Source organism: Cyprinus carpio, chromosome B20 (genome assembly GCF_018340385.1).
Source record: "Cyprinus carpio isolate SPL01 chromosome B20, ASM1834038v1, whole genome shotgun sequence".
In the NCBI taxonomy this organism is placed as follows: domain Eukaryota; kingdom Metazoa; phylum Chordata; class Actinopteri; order Cypriniformes; family Cyprinidae; genus Cyprinus; species Cyprinus carpio.
The window spans coordinates 22199847-22221353 of NC_056616.1; the positions used below are offsets into that span (position 1 = coordinate 22199847).

Below are 21507 nucleotides of genomic sequence, written 5' to 3' on the forward strand. Positions count from 1 at the left end.
CCACACTGCAGTGCTATAAACTTATTTTCTGCTCTTGCTTAGAAACTAGATACGGTTTGTGCCTACAATCTCTCATTATACTACATTATTACCATATACTGGATTCAGTCTTTTTCCCACTCAGTTTTTGAGTGATAATTGCCAAAATGATCCTCAAATGATGAGGTGCATGCATTCAAATCAATGAGGCCTCGATCAATCAGTACCAAAAAGAAACACAAAACCTGGGGTGATTAAAAGTAAACAAGTTGACAAAAAGATTGAATTCAAGATATGTTAATAATAAAGCATAAATTTGAATATTTTTTGTACTTTGTTACACTTGTGGTATTCTGGGTCAAAAATGACCCGCCTACAAAAATTGCTTGTAAATCTGTCATTATGCTGTATTATTACTACATATTGCATTTAACCGTATCAACTTGTTTTGTTTCTTTCAACTAGCACAGGTTTTGTATTTGTTCTTGAAACTGACTGATCAGAGGTTTCACTGAGTTCAGTTTTTGAGTGGAAATTACCAAAATGATCCAAAAATCCCCCAAAAAATAAAAAATAAATACTAAACTTGTGCATGCAAATGAAAAGAAAACAAGTTGACCAAAAGATTGAATGCAAGATTTGGTGTTTATATACCATAATGACAGATTTACAAGCATCTTTTATAACGCTAGTCATTTCTTTACCGGATACACCACATTAGGTAATTTTCAGCACAGCACAAAGGTTAAAAAGCTTATATTTGCTCCTTAAAATGATCTTTCTGAGATGATTTTTAATTTCTATCACATCCGTTTCTTTTCTGAATGCATTTGGCGATTTTGACACAAATGGTCTTGTGAAAAGTAACAGTAACTCTCTTTTACTCACCTGGTAGTCTGAACGGTGAGGTGAGTTCACTCTCTTTCTCTTCAGTGGTTTTGTCTTCTGGCACGTTTCCATTCTCGATGTCTGGTTTGCCGTCCGCCACAGCTGTCTCCACACCGTTAGCCGACTGGACCAACCTCTGACGCTACACACAACAGACACGCTTTTCTAGAAGTGCACCAGTGTTAAAAGCCTGCTTGATACTGATAAGCTGATGATAAATGCCTGATAGTACAATTTGTTATGATATTTTGTGAAAAATAAAATAACAACAATAAATTAAAAACCATTCAGGGTTCACATTATAATGCACAGTATGAACAATTAATTTTCATTTTCATTTTTGATGAAAATAATAGTCAACAGTCTTATACAATTATTTGAACTTAAACTACCATTCAAAAGTTTGGGTTCAGTTAGATTAAAAAAATATATATAAATATTTTTATTCAGTAAGGAAGGACACATTAAGAAAAAAATATTAATTTAAAATTATTATATTAATATTATTTCTTGAGTTGAATTTTAGCAACTTACATTAAATTGTTTATTGTTATGTGAAATTTTTGTTTATTGATGATTTTATTTATTATGTTGTTAAAAGGAATAAATTACTTTTTAAAATATATTCACATAGAAAATCATATTTGGAATTTTAATAATATATCACAGTATTAATGTTTTACTGTATTATTATTATTTTTTTTAATTAAAAGAAGAGATGTCTTTCAAAAACATAAAAAATACAGACCCCAAATTTGACTTTATTTATATTATATTTATATGATTTATTTATATATATTTTAACTGTCATAAAAATAATGACACAATAATAATTCATATAAATAATAATAATAATACAAAATAATATTTTAATAATTTATTTTGTGGGCAATTTCTTGAGATTCATCCTTTCATGTCTTTATACATTCTTCAAATACTCTCTATATATTTGCATATATATATATATATATATATATATATATATATATATATATATATATATATATATATATATATATATATATATTTTAAATGATGGATATTCCATTATTTGTATTTATTTTTATTAAACATTTTATTTGATTTATTATTATTATTTTGCTGTATCACAGTTTGTCTGCCGTACCTCTGTTATAATGAGACGGCTGGCCATGCGCAGACGAGTCTTGGGTCCGAAGTGGTTTGTGACCATCACACGGAGACCGGCTTCAGGGAAACGGTAGTTTGGAGGACTGGCGTTGATGATTTCATCAACCATTACCACCGAACCTCGACTGTAAAGCTTACTGGACTTGACTTGAGAAAGACAAAATAAATATCCATGAAATACACACAGAACACACAGATTTCTTTCTTGATATTCTAAAACAACATTTCCTCCTCTATCTCAAATTATTTAGCTGCATTATCAGAGAAGCATCAGAGAAAGAGTGTGCAGTAAAAGCAGAAAGGTTTAGTAAGACTAAACAGGCAGGCAGAGTTAAACGTGAAGATACCGAGGCCAGAAACAGGCAGATGAGGAATGAGGAAAGAGACAAACTCTGGTGGAAAGACAGCAGGGAGAAAAGAGACAGAAGTGATGGATGAGGCGGTGATGTTACCTCTCAATCACAGACGGAGAGAAGCAGGAAGAAGAAAAGTGCTGAGATCTCAAGAGCTGGAAAACAAGGTTTCTCACACACTGGATCAGGAGGACATTTCTCTCATAAAGACAAAATAAAACTGGACAAAAGTCCAAACCAGTCTTGTTGTTCAGAGCATGTGCAATAAATGAGAAGATCAAGGTGTCCAAGAAATATATTTTAGAAAATACATCAAACTCAACCAAAATGCCATCTTTCGTTGCCTGAATAATATCCTGAAATAACCCTCAAATGAAAAATAATCTGATATTTTTAAGAATAAAAATCCTACTTGTAAAAATGCCTATGAATATATATATTTGAAATTAAAAGATTAAAAGATTATGCCAAGAAACAGGATTTTGACAATTGTTTTAAAAAAAATTATTCTGCCTTTTGAAATTTCTGCTTATGTATAATATATTATAACTACTGTAATTCAATAATAACTGAAAACATTAGTCACAGTATTTCTGAATTTTTTTTTAAATGATTTTTAAATAATTTAAAAGGTTATGCCAAGATATTTTGCCAAATTTAAAAACAATATATATATATATATATATATATATATATATATATATATATATATATATATATATATATATAATAATAATAATAATAATATCGGCTTTTTAACAAAGCATTTATTTCTTCATTATGAGCTTCTTAATTGAATAATAATAATAATAAAGTGAAGTGACATGATGTGACGTGTAGCTGATAAAAATAATAAAAATACAATTTCATGTAATATATCACACAGTTAGTCACAGTATGTATGAATGACACTTCTCATTTTATAGACATATACATAAAGGCACTCTAGAAAGATTAAAATTCAGATGTTTGGGGATAACTGATTATATTTAAAAACTATTAGAACATTTTTTAACATATTACATTTCTAGCAGTGACTGTTTTCTACCCTATTTGTTCAAAAAATGAGGACAGGTGACCTCATACTTGTACTGAGGGTGACATGGGTATGGAATTATGGATTATGACTTATTTTGAAAGCCTGTCTGTTTAGTCTTACCTGGACCCAGCAGCGGTACTGACAGATCGTCCCAGTTACAGTCTAAACTGTCTTTACCGTCCTCCAGTTCACTGCCGGCCGCTGCGTTTCCATTGGCAACGTTCTTGTCGCCTTGTCTCGTGAAAAACTTCTGCATGCTTGCGTTAAATCTAATACAGACAAAAACTAAATCAGAATACTCTTCCAGAGAGTTTTAGTCTCTGTCGCTCTCCAAGGCTGCAATTATTTGATCATAAATACAGTATAACAATTTAAAATAACACTTTTCTACTTGAATATATTGTAAAATGTAATTTATTGCTGTGATCAAAGCTGAATTACTCCAGTCTTCAATGTCACATGATCTTCAGAAATCATTCTAATATGCTGATTTGCTGCTCAAGAAACATTTCTGATTCTTATCAATGTTAAAAACAGTTGTGTTGCTTTATATTTTTGAAAAACTGTGATGCATTTAATTTTTCAAGATTTTTTGATGGATAGAAACTTCAAAAGAACAGCATTTATTTGCAATATAAATCATTCGTCACATAATAAATGTCTTTACTGTGTATAGAAACTCACTTCATGATGAGGATATATACAGCATACATGAGCACCAGCACCAGACTCTCCCACCTGAAACACAACATCAAAACCACGTCAGATGGAAACTTACAAAAATCTGACAAGAGAGGAAAATGAAAGCAGACTCACCACACAATCTTTTCATCATAGATGAACTGATGTCACATGACAAGATAAACAAAAAGATAATCAGTTCTGTTATGGTTTAGTTAGTTAGTATGTCTCAATATATATATATATATATATATATATATATATATATATATATATATATATATATATAGTGGTGGTGAAAAATTATTAAAACACTAGTATTTTCACAAGCTAAAAAATGGTTTTAAGTTAGTTATTTCTATTTCTATCTGCAGTGTGTCAAAAAGAAATACCAGGGTTTTTTAACAGAGCAGATATTCATTTGAGACTCACCACAATTAGAGCAACTACAGACAATATGTAGAAGAAAGAGTCACGGAAAACAGCCCACCGGGTAAGTAAGACCACCTACAGACAACAACACGGACTACTGTTAAATACATAAACGCATGAAGATACACTGTACACTGAATATGACCTATGATTTACAAACAGAGAATACATGAAACTGATTAAGTGTATGTGCATGTAATTCAGGCAGAGGCCTCTAGTTGTTATCTCAGAAATAAAAATGACTTTATTTTTGACTGCATTTTGTGTAAAAACATTTTCTCATCAAATGAGTAAATAAAATGAACAAATAAATAATTAAACCCAAGAAAATAATAAGTTAAAAAAAAAAAAAAAAAACACAGGGTCAAGGTTAAGTTGGAAGGTAAGTTTTTTAGTATGAAGATCATTTTAATAATCTGAAGAACCTTCTGTGGACTGGAAAGATTCCATGGATGTTAAAGAGTCTTCATGTAACCATCAATGTCAATAAAGAGCCATTTTATTTCCAATTTTTGAGGTTATTTGGACATACATGTATTGATGTCTCATTACAGATTCTTCATATCAGTGTTTTGGGGCTGGTTTCTTTAATGCACCATTATATAGATGATTTTCTATAGATGCATCAAAAAATATTGCGCACTTGGAAGTCCGATTCTTTTCCACAAACTGGTTCTTTTGGACAGTTTGTTTCAATGAACTGATTCACCAATTCATGTAAATGCAATGACATAAAGTATGCATATTATAAGTGCTATTTTTGCTGGTTTAGAGTCAGAGTGAGTGTAATTCGTAGATCTGTGCTTCTCGAGCCGCAAACTGTTTCAGACGGTTCGGTCCGATATAGTGAACTGTTCCATCAGTTCACCAAAGAGAATCGGTTCAAAAGAAGGATTCATTTGTGAACCGGACATCACTCTAAACCATTTGCCTGAGGCTCTGGATTACAAGTGATCGTGTTTGCACATGCAGACCGATCATTTCGCTTCATAAGACCTCGATATATCGTCAGGAGCCACAGGAATTCAATTTCTCTTGCCTGATGTGCTTTTTTGACTCTCAAAGTGACGGTAGCCATTGACTTGCATTTTATGAATCACCAAGGAGCGTGTTTTTGCTGACTTGTATTTTTCTTTACTGTTCTACTGAAGAAAAGGTTCAGCTTAAATCTAATTGTTATTTTTTTCAAGTTTAGGTGAAGGCTTCTGTTGGAGAAGATGCACAAACACACCTGTCCAGCAAAGATCCCACAAACTCCGATGATGCAGAGGATATTAAAGACGGCAGAGCCGACGATCGTTCCAACTCCAACATCACCGTGAGTGATGAAGACACCTGAAAACGGACACAATGAGCAAAAGTGCTACACGATAAGAGGGGGTATAATGCTCGTGTAACTTTACCTATAACAGAAGCGAAGAGTTCGGGCGCTGAGCTCCCCGCCGCCATGAACGTGGCTCCAGCCACATCCTCGCTCAGATTCAGCTTCTGCACAACACAACAACAGCAGACGATTCACATCCAACAATGCCTCTGGCACAAACACCGCCCAAATCTGGAGCAGTATGTTTTATGAGTTTCTGAAAGCCTCAAAGTGGGTCAGAGGAAGAACAGCGCAGCTTCTCCTGCTCTCATTGTACCGCGGTATTACTCAGATCAACTGGGAATTCACTTCTGAACAATCCTACCTCACAGATTTTCTCAAGAGACGTCACGAAGTAGTCATCGCACACGATCGCCAGGGCCAGGAACATGTAGAGAGCCTGTAAGAAGACCACAGAAGACTGTAGAAACCTCAAATCCAAACTCACTTATTTCTCTGAAATACCGATGAGGTACACCACACTTTTATTTAAGCCTCCTTCTTAGATGTTGCTCCTATGAAAAGAAAAACCCAGTAAAATCTCAAAAGTGTCTCAAACTGAGCTCAAAGTTGTCAGTATACCAGAGTCTGCGATCAAAAGTCAGAGATTTCCTTATGAACCCAAACATTTCTCATCAAATACTCCAAAATGATACCAAATTATCAAAAGTTATACTAACCACATTCTTTTTTAGCTCTGTAATTTTAAGCTGGAAATAGTACAGAAGTATGAATGTTTTTATTTTTTAATACTATTTACTCACAGGAAGTACCGTGATTGTGGTTTACCTGCATTTGGCATAGCAAGTTAGAGCTGATTAACAATGTTTATCAGTGTTGTTGCTGTTGTTAACTAAAACCAACTACTAAAAACTGAATTTAAGCATGAAAAACATATGTTTTTTAGAAAATAAATCTTAAAAACCTTAAATCTTAAAAAATATAGAAAAGCAAAACATTAAATAAAACATTTTAGCATAATGTTAAAACAAAATTTTGAAATTTTGCCTTGGTAACTATGTAACTGAAACAAGTTTAAGAACTAAAACTGATAAACAAAATAAAGATAAATAGAAACAAGAATTTAAATTAATAACGTGAAATTGTGAAAATAAACTGAAACTGAAAATATAAAAATAAAAGCTAATTATATTATTAAAATATTATTAAATACTATAAAAGTCTACAGATGACTGAAAAACTTTCATTAAAGTGTTTAGAAATACTAAGATAGCACTGATCTGTATAGCAGTTATTTTCGTATCACTGATATATACTATTATAGTTATTTTTAAATTTTGTTTAGTTTTTAATTTTAAAGTTTTAGTAATATTTTTGGTATTTGTTAATTTTGTTAGTTTCTGTTATATACAGTTTTAGGTTTTGGTTATTTTAGTACTTCAACAAGCTAAAAATGAAAATTTTAAATGTTGCAATGGAAATAAGGTGAAGTTTAAGTTTTGTAATATTTATTTCAAGTCATGTACATTTTTAATGGTTTTTAAAATTTAATTTTTTGAGTTAAAGATAAAAAAATCCTACTGTATATCTACTTAAAAAAATAGCACATTTAAAAGAAACTCTATTGCCCCCTTCAGTACTACTGTTTGTTTCCACCACAAAACCGTAATTATGTGCAACAGGACTGCAAGCCTGCAATGCATGTGTTTCTGACTTACTGTATGTCAACTATTGCAACTATTGACCCAGTGTGTCTCTATTCACGTCTCCTAAAATAAACACTTTGAGGAGAAGCACATGCGAAAAAACCTCAAAAACCTCTGAGAAATGAAAGCTTCCAGAAGCCCGCTGGCTGCGTTCACCTGCCGTTTATCACGGCTGTCAGCTCCAGAGCGCCGTCTCTCCTCCTCTGCATGCACAGTGTGTCCTCGCTCTCCAGGCCTGACTGATCCAAACCTCTGGATTCACATCTGCATTCACTGCAAAGCCTTTCCTCATCTAGCTTAATCATCTGCCTACCCAATACAAGCTCCTGCCTATCCACAATTTGAAACCAAAGCGAATGCAAGCAGACACTGTGATGACCTTCAGCGATGAGGACGACGATGGCATCATAACACGAGGCACGTTTGTTTACTTACAAAGGTGAATTGCACCTAAAACAGCCATAGATTTTCCATCCTTGTAATCAAAAAGGCTGTTTGTACTTACAATAGACCTTTAAGATAAGTTTGTTGTACGTTAATCTATATGTATGCATGTATGTATGTATATTATATTAATACATATCACAATACTTTGATTACTTGATTAAACACAGTACTTTAGATTTGTTGTTTTGCATTACAAGTTTAAATGTTATGTTTAAATACGCAAGTGTGTATTATTTAATTAAATATGCACTAATTTGCGTACAGAAATCTGAATATTAGATAAAGTCAAGTTCAAAACTCTTTTTTCATTTTGTTTACAAATTATAGTTTTTAGTATTTATTGAGGGGATTTTGGATTTGTCTTTTTATTGCTCAATAAATCAAAAATTACTGTCAAAAGCCAGAAAAAAGGAAGAAAAAAAAAAAACTTTTTCACCATATTATAAGGCATTAAACATTACATAAATCAGATGAATAATATATAAACAAATCCGTCTGAGGGGAAAAAAACTTCAGAATATAGATAATAATAAAACCAAAAGTTTGGTGTATGTAAATTGGCTCATTTTGAGAAAACATCTGCTCATGCAAATAGATACACTTTAAAAAAGACACCTAAATGTGCACTATTTTGGATATTTTCTTTCCACTAGTCTGAAGAAAGACATGTTATGGAAGCAAAATACCCCACAAATAACCAGTGTCTATAAAAAATAATGGTAAATAAGCCAAAATAATAACATATAAACAGCAAATGTGTCAATAAAACTTACTAACATCCATAAGGGGTGATTTGCTGTTTTTGCATAAGAATTTTACAGTCCATAAAAAGGATCAATTCCCTGAATAGTAACTTTACTGTAACAAACAGCATAAATTATAGTTAATCATTCCAGACGGATATTTGCGTGATCATTTCCAGCCACAGGGGGCACCAAAGCACAGAAATCCCACACAGGGCACGTCGTAATTATTTGTGTGAATGCATAATTCAGACCTGAGCACTGTGTGATGCAAACATTAGAGCATTAGAGCAGCAGCGTTACATAACCACAGGCATATTTTAATTGTGCTGCTCATGGCTGATGGGGTTAAATCTCGTCATATTAGCGGTGGATTAACCCACACTGAAAACAGCAAAGCGATCAAATCACGCCGGGCAGCAGCAGTACATGTGCATCATTACTTTGACCAAATTCTCTCCTTTATAACTTTACCAAACTTCTGTGCAAAAATAACCCAGATCAAATTTCTCTCAAACTTGCAGTGATGCAATTTTCTTAATGTACTTTGCTAATCTGAGGAAAGAGAGAGAGATAAATGGACGTCCTTACCGCTATAATATGCAGCAGCACACCACCGCTCTTCCTCTCAGCGTTGGTGAAAATATCATCTGGAAATTCATGGATGGCTGTAAAAAACACAAACACACATTTACATTCATGCATTTTGCACTGTTCAAGATTAAAAACTGCAAAAGAATGGTCTTGTTTTCCATTACAAACATCTAAACACTTAAATCAAGATACGTTTAAGCAAAATAACAAGATATTAGGTCTTGTTTTTTTGGAAAACTTATCAAAATGAAGTGACTTTTTTTCTTAAAATGAGAAAAATGGAAATGTTTCTTGATTCAATAATGTTTAGATATTTACACTAGAAAACACAATAAAAATACTTTTTTGCAGTGAACAAACATCAGTTAATTCTTACATTAAGTTACATTTACTTGTGAAGCAAAACGACAAAATCTTGTTTTCTAAAAAACAAAGATCAATTATTAAGTAAATTTATGCCTAAAACAAGACTAAATATTTGCTAATGGGGTCAGAAAAATAATCTTGTTTTCTCTTTGAATTAAGTTACATTTTCTGACCCCATTTGCAGATTTGTTTTCAATTCACTTTGACACATCAGAAAACACTGACATTCTGATTATAGAATTTTATAACCATCATCAATCATCCAAAACAGAAAGCAAGAGTGTAAACCAGCACATAACAGCTTGAGGAATGAGAAGTGATACACGAGGAACAAACCAACACAAATGGCAGATAAAAGTACAACAGACTGAAGGATAAACTGAACAAACAGATCAGATCACACAAACTGATCTGCTTCTGATGCGTCTGTGTCAATATCTTGTAACATGAATATTACATCATGTATTTTCAGTTATTATACTTTACTAGTTTACTATCTGATATCAAAGTACGGCAATAAGCTACAAGAAGAGCAATCCATTAGAACAATAAATAATAAAATGTATTAAATTATATCTGGTATTATCATCTACTATACATGCAATTATACTGTGTTACAACTACTATATATCTATAATCATCTCTTAATACAAGAAAAGCTAATTTGCATAATATATTAAGACATAAGAGATCTTAGACATAAATGTAACAAAACCACGTTGTTTCCACCATGGGCAAAAAAGTTTTTTTAATCCCATAATTCTGCATTTATATCTCGCAACTCTGACTTCTTTTTTTTTCAGAATTGCAGGATATAAACGCCAAAATTATGAGATTTAATTAAACACAGCTGTGAGATAATGATCTCAACTGCAAGAAAAAGTCAGAATTGTGAAATAAAGTCGCAATTAACTTTTTTTATTTTGTGTCAGAAACAAACAAACAAACAAAAAAATAACAGATTTGTGAGAAAGTGAGTTTATACCACAATTTTCGAGAAAAAAGTCTGAATTGTATATACAGTAGAAATTTTAATTTTCTGTAAAGCTGCTTTGCAACAATTTGTATCGTGAAAAGTGCTATACAAATATTGAATTGTGAGACAAAAAAGACATTTCTTAATTTTTTATTCCATGGCAGAAATGTGTTTCCATACAAAAGAGAGATTTTCAGGTTTAAAACAGGCAAGATAAATAAATAAAAAAGTAGTTCAAGATATATTCTCTGAAAAGTCCCAAGTTCTTGTTTTAAGAATGTTGAAAACAAGAGAAAAAGCATGAATAGATTGTGTGTTGTACTACAGTATCAGCATCCATTTAATCAGAAATATGTTTTAGAAAGAGTATTTCACATGCTCCACATTTCAAAAAATCATATCTGGTCCAAGTCTTTTATCTAACAAACCCAGAAGTGGGGGAATTAATAACTTATTCATGAATAAGTTGCTGATGCGTAAACAGAAGAGAGATTTCTAGCTCACAGCTAGAAGGACTAGAGACATAATACCATCAAATATGACTAAAATGGGCTGGAAAATTGAGCATTCAGGATGTGTAGAGCCGTTTGAAATGCCACTTTTGACGGCATGAGTTGTCCATCTGCTGCGTGTTCACTTGACATCCTTTGTTCTCCAAAGTTTTCCACACAGAACATTGATATCTGAAAATCAACTGAACTTCCAGAACCGAGTCGTTCAGTCTGAGCTGTCAGACAGAAAATCTGTGTGAATGTTAGTGTAAACTCAATGCAACAACCGCACTATGTTGCATGTGTAATTCAGCAAACACCGTCCAGTTATCATTTTGACTATTTTTCAATCAGATTTTATGTAAGATGTCTTAACACAAATGGCGTGCGACTACCATTCTCAGTGACAACTGAACTAATGTTTTTTCGAACATCTTTTGACTCAGATTGCTGGCTTAAATGTTTATTTTTGTAAACTGTACAGTTGTAATTGCAATGCTATTGCATCGTATTCATCATGCATTATGCTCATTCAGTGCTGAACAGCCGATTTACACATTTTGGCAAAGTTATTTGCATTGCATTCAAAGTATTTGTTTTGTCAGTAATTGCATTTCTTGGGAATCGAAAATATATACATGCATGGGTGTGTATTTATATATACATAATAAGTATTCACAAAACACACATATATTCTGTTTAAGTTTAAGCTTTTATTTTGTATATATATACATATAAAATATATATATATATATATATATATATATATATATATATATATATATATATATATATATATATATATATATTCAAGGTCAAGTTGAGTCTATTGCATTGTGGAATACAGTATTTTTCACAGTTTGCTCTGATTATGTACTGCATATTCTAGCCAATATTGTATATCATTCTGGTATTCTATGCGTACAGAACATTTGCATATTGTGCACACCATACATACTGCAAAAAGTACTATGATCGCATGCTATTCCCACCACAGCTGACTTCCACAAGCCTCTCAGATAATCCCCGTGCAGCAGGACGTAATAAGAAACGCCAGAACATGCAAAAGCAGCCTGTCCCTCACCATGAGTCAACACTGTCTCTCCTCAGCCGCCTCTAAGAATAGCAGCATATAGATTAAACTCCTTACACACCTGGTGAAGGTGACTTTTATGCTCCATTTCAGGCAATGGATTCATTAAGCAGCCGCTCATAATGTGTGCTCTTAGTTTTGCAGGGAACACATCAATATTCCTCGTCTGAAAACACGTGCAAGGATGGCGGAGGGATTCAATGATTAGAGCTTCATCTTAAACGATCAATAAATCATCTGTCTGTGTGCTTTCACACTGACGATTTACAAGCACCTTTATAATGTGATTAAAGCATTGCTGTTAAACCGGAGCTCATGGAAACTGAACACTGTGATTATGTTAATGTGATTAAACTCGTAATTAGAGTAACAATAATCACAGCAAAATCCAGACAGTATGAAAACATGACGAAACAGAAACAGAACAGCTTTACATAACGAGTCATTGTGTTTTTTATAGGTGCATTTTCAATAAAACAAAGGACACCATGTGCACTAAAACCAGTGAATATTTACCATTTAAAACAAGCAAATGGAAGCACATTTATTGTAGCATATGGTAGCATACTACCATACTATTCTTACTTTTTCTGCTGTATGTAATGCATAAAAACTACCATTCTAAATTTTATAAAATTTAACTTTTTTTTTTTGAAAGAAGCCTCTTATGCTCACCAAGGCTGCAATTATTTGATTAAAAAAATACTAATATTGTGAAATATTATTATAATTTAAAATAACTTTTCTATTTGAAAATATCTTAAAATATGATTTATTCCTGTGATGGAAAGCTGATTTTCAGCATCATTACTCCAGTCTTAAGTGTCACATGATCCTTCAGAAATCATTCTAATATGATGCTTTGCTGCTCAAGAAACATTTCTGATTATTATCAATGTTGAAAATAGTTAATAATGTTGAATGCTGCTGATTATTTTTGTGGAAAATGTGATACATAGTATTTTTCAGGATTCTTTGATGAACAGAAAGTTCAAAAGAACAGCATTTATTTGAAGCAGAAATCTTTTTGTAACATTATAAATGTCTTTACTGTCATTTTTGATCAATTTAATGTGTCCTTGCTGAATTAAGTAAAAAGTACTGATTTATTGTTCTCTTTATACAATTCTTAAAAATTAAGTGCATGAGTATAAATTATACTGGATTTAATTCAGCAAGTCCAGTTACCAGTGTAAGATTGCAATATGATAATAATATGATAATTATTTTGTAACTTCGACTTTATTATATTTTTTTACTCAATAATTCAAGAAAAAGATGTTAAAAATACTATCACCTCTAGTTCATTCTTTACATTGGACACAGATGACAAAGTTAACAAACTGCATTGTGGGATACAGTAGCATGCAATTTAGAAATTAGTGCATTGTGCACTGCACAATATACATATTTTATGCAAGAATACCTAAACATTGCATAAATGCAATTACCCATAATCAGTGAAGTGCATATTTTGTGTACAATAGTTGAAGTGTGTCAACTGGAACAGAACTAATCCAGTTTCCCTAAACATGTTTGTTATTCCGTGCGTGTGTGTGTGTGTGTGTGTGTGTGTGTGTGTGTGTGTGTGTGTGTGTGTGTGTGTGTGTGTGTGTGTGTGTTTGTGTGTGTGTGTAAACACGTCATGCTCTCCTGAGACACACACTCATCAGTGCTCATCATGAATTATATCATAACAGGTCATTGTGGAGACTCACTGCACCATTGTGTCGTGGTTAACGTTCCTCCCTCGTTCATGGACGCTTGGGCTCATCGCATTTCTCCAGCTACCGATGATCACAGGCAATTAGCTAAGCATGACTCTCCCGTCTGAGTATGCCGGGAAGATTGCTTCAGACTCCAGTAATGTGAAAATAAGTGTCCTACATTGTAACATGTGGGACGCTGAATGAGAGCCAAAGATGTCAAGATTATCAGTGAGGAAGGAGGAACATGCACTTAAATCATCAGATATGAACGGACGGATGATCAGTAGCATGACCTTGATGGTTTCCTCCAGTGATTAGTGGTTAGGGACATTTCAGTGTCTGTGACCAGTGTTAAAGCTTGCTGTGTAACTCATTGGCGGGTTTGTAAGTGAAAGTCATAAGTCTGTTTCCCTCACGGAATAAGAAATAATGGTAATTGTGACTTTTTATCCCACAATTCTGTCTCTCTCACAATTCCAAGTTTACATTTCACAATTCAGATATTCTATAGATAGTTTATATCTCGCAATTCTGCATTATTTCTCGCATTTCTAAGTTTGTATTTCACAATACTGAATTTCTATGTTTATATTTATATATATGAGATTCTACATATAATTCTGCATTTATGTCACTTTCTACGTTTATATATCACAATTCTTTGTCTCTAGCAATTCTGCATTCATGCCGCTTTATGCATTTATAAATCGCAATTCTACGTTTTTATTGTATAATTCTGAGTTTATATCTTGTGATTTTGAGTTTATTGCTCTCATTTCTGTTTATTTTTTGCAAATCTGCATTATTTCTCACAATCCTGTATTTATGTTGTAGTATTTATTTAGCAATTCTGAGTTTACATATTGCAATTCTTCATTCTTTCTTGCCATTACACATTCTGCGTTTATATAATCGCAATTCTAAGTTTTTATTTTGCAATTATTATATAAATTCTGTGTTAATATGTCGCAATTCTGAGTTTATATAACAGAATTCTGCATTATTTCTCACAACGTTAACTCACGACTTTTTTCTCTGAATTCTGAGTTAATAGCTAACATATTTTTGTGCTTCCATCACAAAACAAGAAATAAAAAGGGTAACTGCAATATTTTATCTCACAATACTAACTTTTTTCTCACAAGTTTACAAGATAAGTGTCCCACACATTGTAATACACGGAACGCTGAACAAGAGCTAATTCAGACTTTTAATCTCAGAATTGCAAGTTTATATCACAATGCTGTGTTTAGATCTCGAAATTCTGACTTTATACAGAATAAATGTCAGAATTATGAGATAAAAAGTCACAATATATATTTTTTTATCTCTTAGTGAAAACACTCTTCAATAGATCGCTTACTTCTTTTTAAAAGTGGGCTAATTTGAACTGAAGCATCATTCATGACAGATGAGTTACACTGAAGTTTCACCGCTGAAGTTGAGTTGGATGAATATTGCATGTTGTCATGTAACAATATAATGCAATTAACCTTTAATCCTGTAATCTTTCAAATGTATTTGCGTGTTGCGTAAGACAGATCAGTAGATGGGACATCTGTTACAGTGTGGACAGACACAAGCTCTTTACAAAATCAAAAGGCTTACAGGGACAACAGAATTACATCTAGACAGATAATAGAATGATTTCACAATGCTGGATGCTTAACAAATGTTATTACGAAACAACCGGAGCACAACAAGAACACACTTTTTACCTCTGTGCGGATAAATGTTCCGCGTGCATACAGAAGGGGCAAAAGTTGAATATTTTTATATATATATTTAATTCTGAATCCAGAATTTTAATTACCTGAAAAATATTAGACCTTAAAAACAATCTAAAAAGAAGAAAGTTTTTAAATATCCAATATAATTCATAATTTTAAATGTAATCAAAAATATTTATTGTCGTCATGTTCCTATTAGACCTAATTGATCATCATAAAAATAAGTTTTTTTTTATTTCACACACACATATGTATATATAAAATTATGTTTACATTTTTATTAATTTCATATAACTTGTGTATAATACTATTATATTATTAATACATATTCATAATTAAAATCCATAATTTAAATTTTCTTTAATTGACTAATCATATTAGACCTCTTTACAAATTGACAAAACTGATGTCTTTATAGACAATCTAAAGAGTAGCAGCAAGGTTTTAAATATATTTACAATTCATATGCTGTATAAGTAACTATGAAGAACAAAGCTCAGGTTTACTACAAAAACATCTGCAGAGCAGAATGTGATGATACAGCGTGTGTGTGTGTGTGTGTGTGTGTGTGTGTGTGTGTGTGTGTGTGTGTGTGTGTGTGTGTGTGTGTGTGTGTGTGTGTGTGTGTGTGTGTGTGTGTGTGTGTGTGTGTGTGTGTGCAGTGAACTGAGTGTCATCAGCAGAAGAGGCCAGTGCAGAGAAGTGTGTAATGAACTGAATAATGAAGTAATGGAGCAGATGAGAGAGAAAGAAAGAGAAAGACTTGACATCATACAAGAATGACTCAGCTTAATTCACAAATAATCTAGAAATTATTTATATAATACAAGAATTACAGTAAATCAGAATGACACAAATCTAAAGCTACAAAGATCCTTTTACTGTATATTATGCTTATAGTTAATTTTTTTGTGTTTATGTTTATAATCAAGGATTTAGAAAAGTGCTTAGTGGTGCTTTTAACCAGTTAGGAAGCTCATCTCCAGTTTGAAACAATGCAGTGCTACAGTGTAACCAATCATGAATTAAACAACATTCCCTCATTAAATATTCATGAGCTTAGTACACTCACGGAAACTCATGTGTTCTTTAGTTTTAGTGTCTGAGAGAAACAGTGGAAACTAATAAAAGCTAACTTATTATTAGAGGTTTTAAGTAACAGCAAGTAACGTTTGGTATGAAACAAATGTTCAGCTTTCAAATTTTGTCATTTTTTAAGGAATTCAAACAATAAATGCTGTTTTGTGGCTCTTTAATGTGTCGTGCCTGATCGCTGTAACGCATGTGAACAGATCTTCTTGTCTTCTTTACTACTAGTTACAGCACCAAATAAACATAAATAACACCAGAAAGTGTGTTGTTTCAACTGCGGAAGCTTGTCTTTTTCAAGCTCAGATCCACCGACGTTATTCAGGTCCTGTCTGGTTCGTTGTCAGACAAAATGGCAGATTCTGCGTTGTGATTAGTCAGATCGCCTGTCAATCAAACTCTTGCGTGAAAAGCAGGTTGTGTGCTGTAGTTGTTCAATCCAAGTTATTAACCTTATAAACATGCATATATGATATTAATCCAGGGTTTACAAATGTGCAAATCTTCAAACACAGGATTATTAACTAACTAGGATGAGAATCAGGAAAACTATGACTAACACTTCACGTAAAATATATAGATTATAAAAAATAATAGTATTTTAATGCATTAATTATGCCTTGCAATGCATCATTATATGATCTCCTTAATAATTGTAACTACAGTTATAATACATTACAAAATGTATCTATTAATTATTAAACCTATAAAAAGTACACTGCATTTAAACACAAAACAAACAACCAATTTCAGACGTAACTGAATGTGAATTTGCAAATATTATAATGAATTGTATTTAAAATATACAATATGTAATAAAATAACAATATATGCAACACGATTCACATAATATTTTTAATAAATGGTAATATATAATATATAAATAATATTTAATCATATTATACATAATATTTTACAAATAATATATGAAAAAAAATATTATTTGAATGATAAAATGGTAAAAACGATATTTATAAATTCAGCCTCTGCACACTTGAAAGTGTAAGATGATATAAGTATACATTAGTATAAAATTTAAATGAGTATCAATTAGAGATATTTTCAACATACAGTATAACACTGTCAGCACACTAAAAGCCTCTTCCAAGAAGGTTTGTCTCTAAATTAATCCCCAAATTTATCAGCTAAACTCACTAATGGACTCTTCCAGACCCATCCCTAGTAGAAATAAGACATAAATGCACATAATCTGCGTGCAGGCTGAAATGACTGTGGCAGGACGTCCGATCGGTGGGGGTTAAAGGACACACGGCTGGTGGACGCTGAGCTCAGATTGATGACTGGAGATTTTGTGACGCTGACTCACGACTTCTCACATGAGGACTCAAAACAGAAACACTCATCCCACCGCTGTCCTGCTTCAGCGCTGCCAAACGTCTTGGATCTGAACACAACTAACCTGCGCTAGAACAAGCATCCTCAATGTCACAACAAACACTCTGCATTCCTCAGCCAAAACAGCCTTTCCTTTTTCTATCATACCAACTTTTTTAGGCAAAAAGCAGCTTGTATCCAGAGCCCAGACTTACATAATTTCATAACAAATAGCGTCATTTCAGATCACCAAATGTGAAATTACTTTATTTATGAAGGACAAATATGTTTTATTTATTAAGGAGATATTATTTTGTGTTTTTATTCACGCACACTTTCTTCTTACATAATAAACTTTCATCATATTTCATTTCCCCCTTTTAAAATGTTGCATCACTATCAGTTTTACAACCAGTATCAATGTGTCAGTCTTGTGTTTCCCTCCTTCATATGTCTGTTTTTGGTCTTCCTGTTCCTGTCCTCATTATGTTTATTTGGTTCCAGCTGTGTTTTTTTTTTTTTTCGTGTCATCATGTTCATTGTTTCCAGGTGTTCCCTCAATAGTTTTTCATGTCTCCTTAAGCCCTGTGTTTCCCTGTGTCTAGCATCAGCTGTTATATGTCATCTCCCCTTGCAATCAGTGTGTCCCCTCGTTTGATTCCTGTGGATTATTAAAGACTGTTATATTGTAATACTCCTGCGTCACCTCGTTCCTCGCTCCTGTGTGAGATCGTGACAGAACAGACGACCAGCCAACAGTAAGCGGCGTCCCTTCTCCCTGTGTTTATTTTTTTCATTTTTGAAAAGAGTTTTGTTTTCCTGTTTGATTCTCCCTGCTAAAATGGAGGAATGAGTGAGGTTCATCGCCGTATCTTCTATGCAAGGGTGTTCGTGCCACTCGCCCTCACCAGCTCCGTCGATGGAGAGACCCTCTTGATGCTGTTCCGGCTCGGGATAACATACCATCTGCCAATGGAGCTCCCAGACACCACCAACCATGACTGGACGGAGGCGGTCATCCGGTGTCTGGATCCCAATCCGGAAACCCTCGCCCAGCCGCTGCATGCCCGCTGGCAGTTCCCAAGTCAAGCCTGCCACCATTACTACCCAGAACGTCGGGTTAAACATTTAACCGCTGGGTCAAAACAACCCAATTGCTGGGTTTGTCCATATTTCACCCAGCACTGGGTTGTATTAGCATGGGCAAAAACCACCCACAGAAATCCAATAAATATTAAAGCTGTATTGTCATATCTGACATAAAAGAAGAAAATGCAGGTGAAGAAGGGACAGACAGGATGTCATCACTGTTTGCACAACATGCTGGAGAAGAAGAGAAGGAAGGAGTAAAGCCTAATCTTCAGAGATTACCAGATTCCCAGAATGTAATCTTGTCGACTGGCACGTGGAAACTCAGACTGAAAAGTTAGCGGTAAGAGATGAGGTGAGAGCTGCAGATGTGGAGGTGTGCCCTTTCACAGATAAGAGTTTTTACATTAACAGTCATCTTGACTGAAAGGAAAATCCTGAGTTTACAGGATTCACCTGACGCCAGATGATCAAATGCTCAGAAAAGTCTTCAAAATGCAAAAACTGAACTAATAAAAAGAGCTGACCTGGAGCTCACATACATGAACCGTAAATCATCCTAGTGAGCTGCGTTTTTCTGATTAATAATGCATCATGTTTAACATGCTAACACTCAAAACATTGCTTCCTCACATGAAACATTCACTGTCTGATATGGCTACCCAGCTAACAAAGAACGTTCTCAGAACGTCCTGGCAAGGTTATCTAAATGTTATGAAGAAACGTTCTTCCGGTGATGTTATTAGAATGTTTGTTCAGAGTTATCTGGTCTTTACTGATGTTCTCAAAATGTATTAAACATTTATTTCTGAAACATTTTAGTTTGAGATCTAGCATTTTTTAAATGTTACTACTTGTTTCAAAACATCCAGAGAACATTAAAAAAATAACATTTCATAATGTTTGCCCTTTATTGTTTGTATGACCTAGAAAAAAAAAACATAAAAAAAAAAACTGACATTTGGAAAGAAAACATTCAAAAATAACATTTTCACAATGTGAAGAAATGTTAGCAAATGTTCTTAGAGCATAGTTTTGTTAGCTGGACATTAGTCATGCCACATTTATTTCTGTAACATTTTAACTGGACGTTTATGTAATTTTTTTTTTTTTTTTTTTATGTTAATACTTGTTTTCGAACACACATTCAGGAGTAACATTCCCATAATACTTTCAAAATTATAAAATTAAATGTTCCCTTAACATTCACATAGCCAATAATAATAATAATAATAATAATTTTTTAAGCTTTTAAAAAACTGGAATGTTTGGAATGTTTAGGGAACAAATAAACGTTACTGTAATTTTTCAAATTTCAAGTTCAAAGAACATTCAAAAGTAGCCTTTCCATGCTTGCAAAATAAAAAAATGGAATGTTCCCTTAATGTTTGCAATAAATAAATCAATGAATTAAACCTTTTTAAACTTTTTTTAAGTTGAAAAAGTTTTTAATATTCAGAGAACATTTAGAAGTAACATTTTCATAACTTTATGGGAATGTTAGGAAAATGTATTTTTGTCAGCTGGGTATGTTTTTATGCTAAATTAAATGTTTAAATCTGAAAGAATATGTTACATTTAAACTACTTACACAGGTCAAATGTCTTCAAACATCCTTTGAATGTGTTTCAGTTCCACATCAAACACCTCAGTGGAGATTCTCTCTCTTCAATCATGTCTGACTGAGACTGGAAATGTATGAAGCTGAATAAACAGAACCTCCACGGCTAAAATTAGACATTTAATTTGGGTTCGAGAGAATTTAATGAGAACAACCGCAGTCAGAATAACAGCTGTAAGTCCGGGACGGAGTGCACTGGAGAGAACACGAGTGTCAGCTAAACGCAGGCCTTTCTCTCCGGACCAAAGCTGATTAAAACTTCCACAAGTGAACAGCAAAGTCACATTAAACCTTCGCTTAAATCTCACTGGAGTAACAAAAAACAGCCTGACATGGAGTTCAAATCTCCTCAAAGCTCTTAGTACACACTTTAATGCACTTCTGTGAGGTTTTCCATCTGCTGATTAACCAAAAACACATGATAATTCCTAGTGGGTCATTAGAGGCGTCTCAAAGAACCTAAATATAATCCTCAAAGGTTCAATCCAACAGCACTGACACATCAGACCGTCAGCACATGACACCACGTACAGTATAAACCACTGCAAAAGGTGAAAAATGGGGAATAGAACAAAAGAAAACCCTGAGGTTGTTTTATCAATCTTTTCTTGATCATTATAAATTAACTGAAAAAGAATCACTGAATAATTTAAAAATAACTTATGACTGTAAC

The 21507-nt window shown here is 33.1% G+C and overlaps 1 protein-coding gene across 1 annotated transcript in view; it reads right to left on the minus strand.

Moving 5' to 3' along the window:
• The window catches only part of slc24a4b (solute carrier family 24 member 4b), a 33376-nt gene that overhangs the window by 4714 nt on the left and 7155 nt on the right, over positions 1 to 21507 (minus strand). Inside the window, exons 3-12 of the mRNA XM_042746921.1 lie at positions 9333 to 9409; positions 6210 to 6284; positions 5925 to 6009; positions 5753 to 5856; positions 4522 to 4596; positions 4225 to 4250; positions 4093 to 4146; positions 3586 to 3677; positions 1994 to 2163; positions 868 to 1009 (exon numbers count right to left, since the gene is read on the minus strand). Of these exons, the coding sequence (XP_042602855.1) occupies positions 868 to 1009; positions 1994 to 2163; positions 3586 to 3677; positions 4093 to 4146; positions 4225 to 4250; positions 4522 to 4596; positions 5753 to 5856; positions 5925 to 6009; positions 6210 to 6284; positions 9333 to 9409 (900 nt within the window). The remainder of the gene's footprint in view (positions 1 to 867; positions 1010 to 1993; positions 2164 to 3585; positions 3678 to 4092; positions 4147 to 4224; positions 4251 to 4521; positions 4597 to 5752; positions 5857 to 5924; positions 6010 to 6209; positions 6285 to 9332; positions 9410 to 21507) is intronic.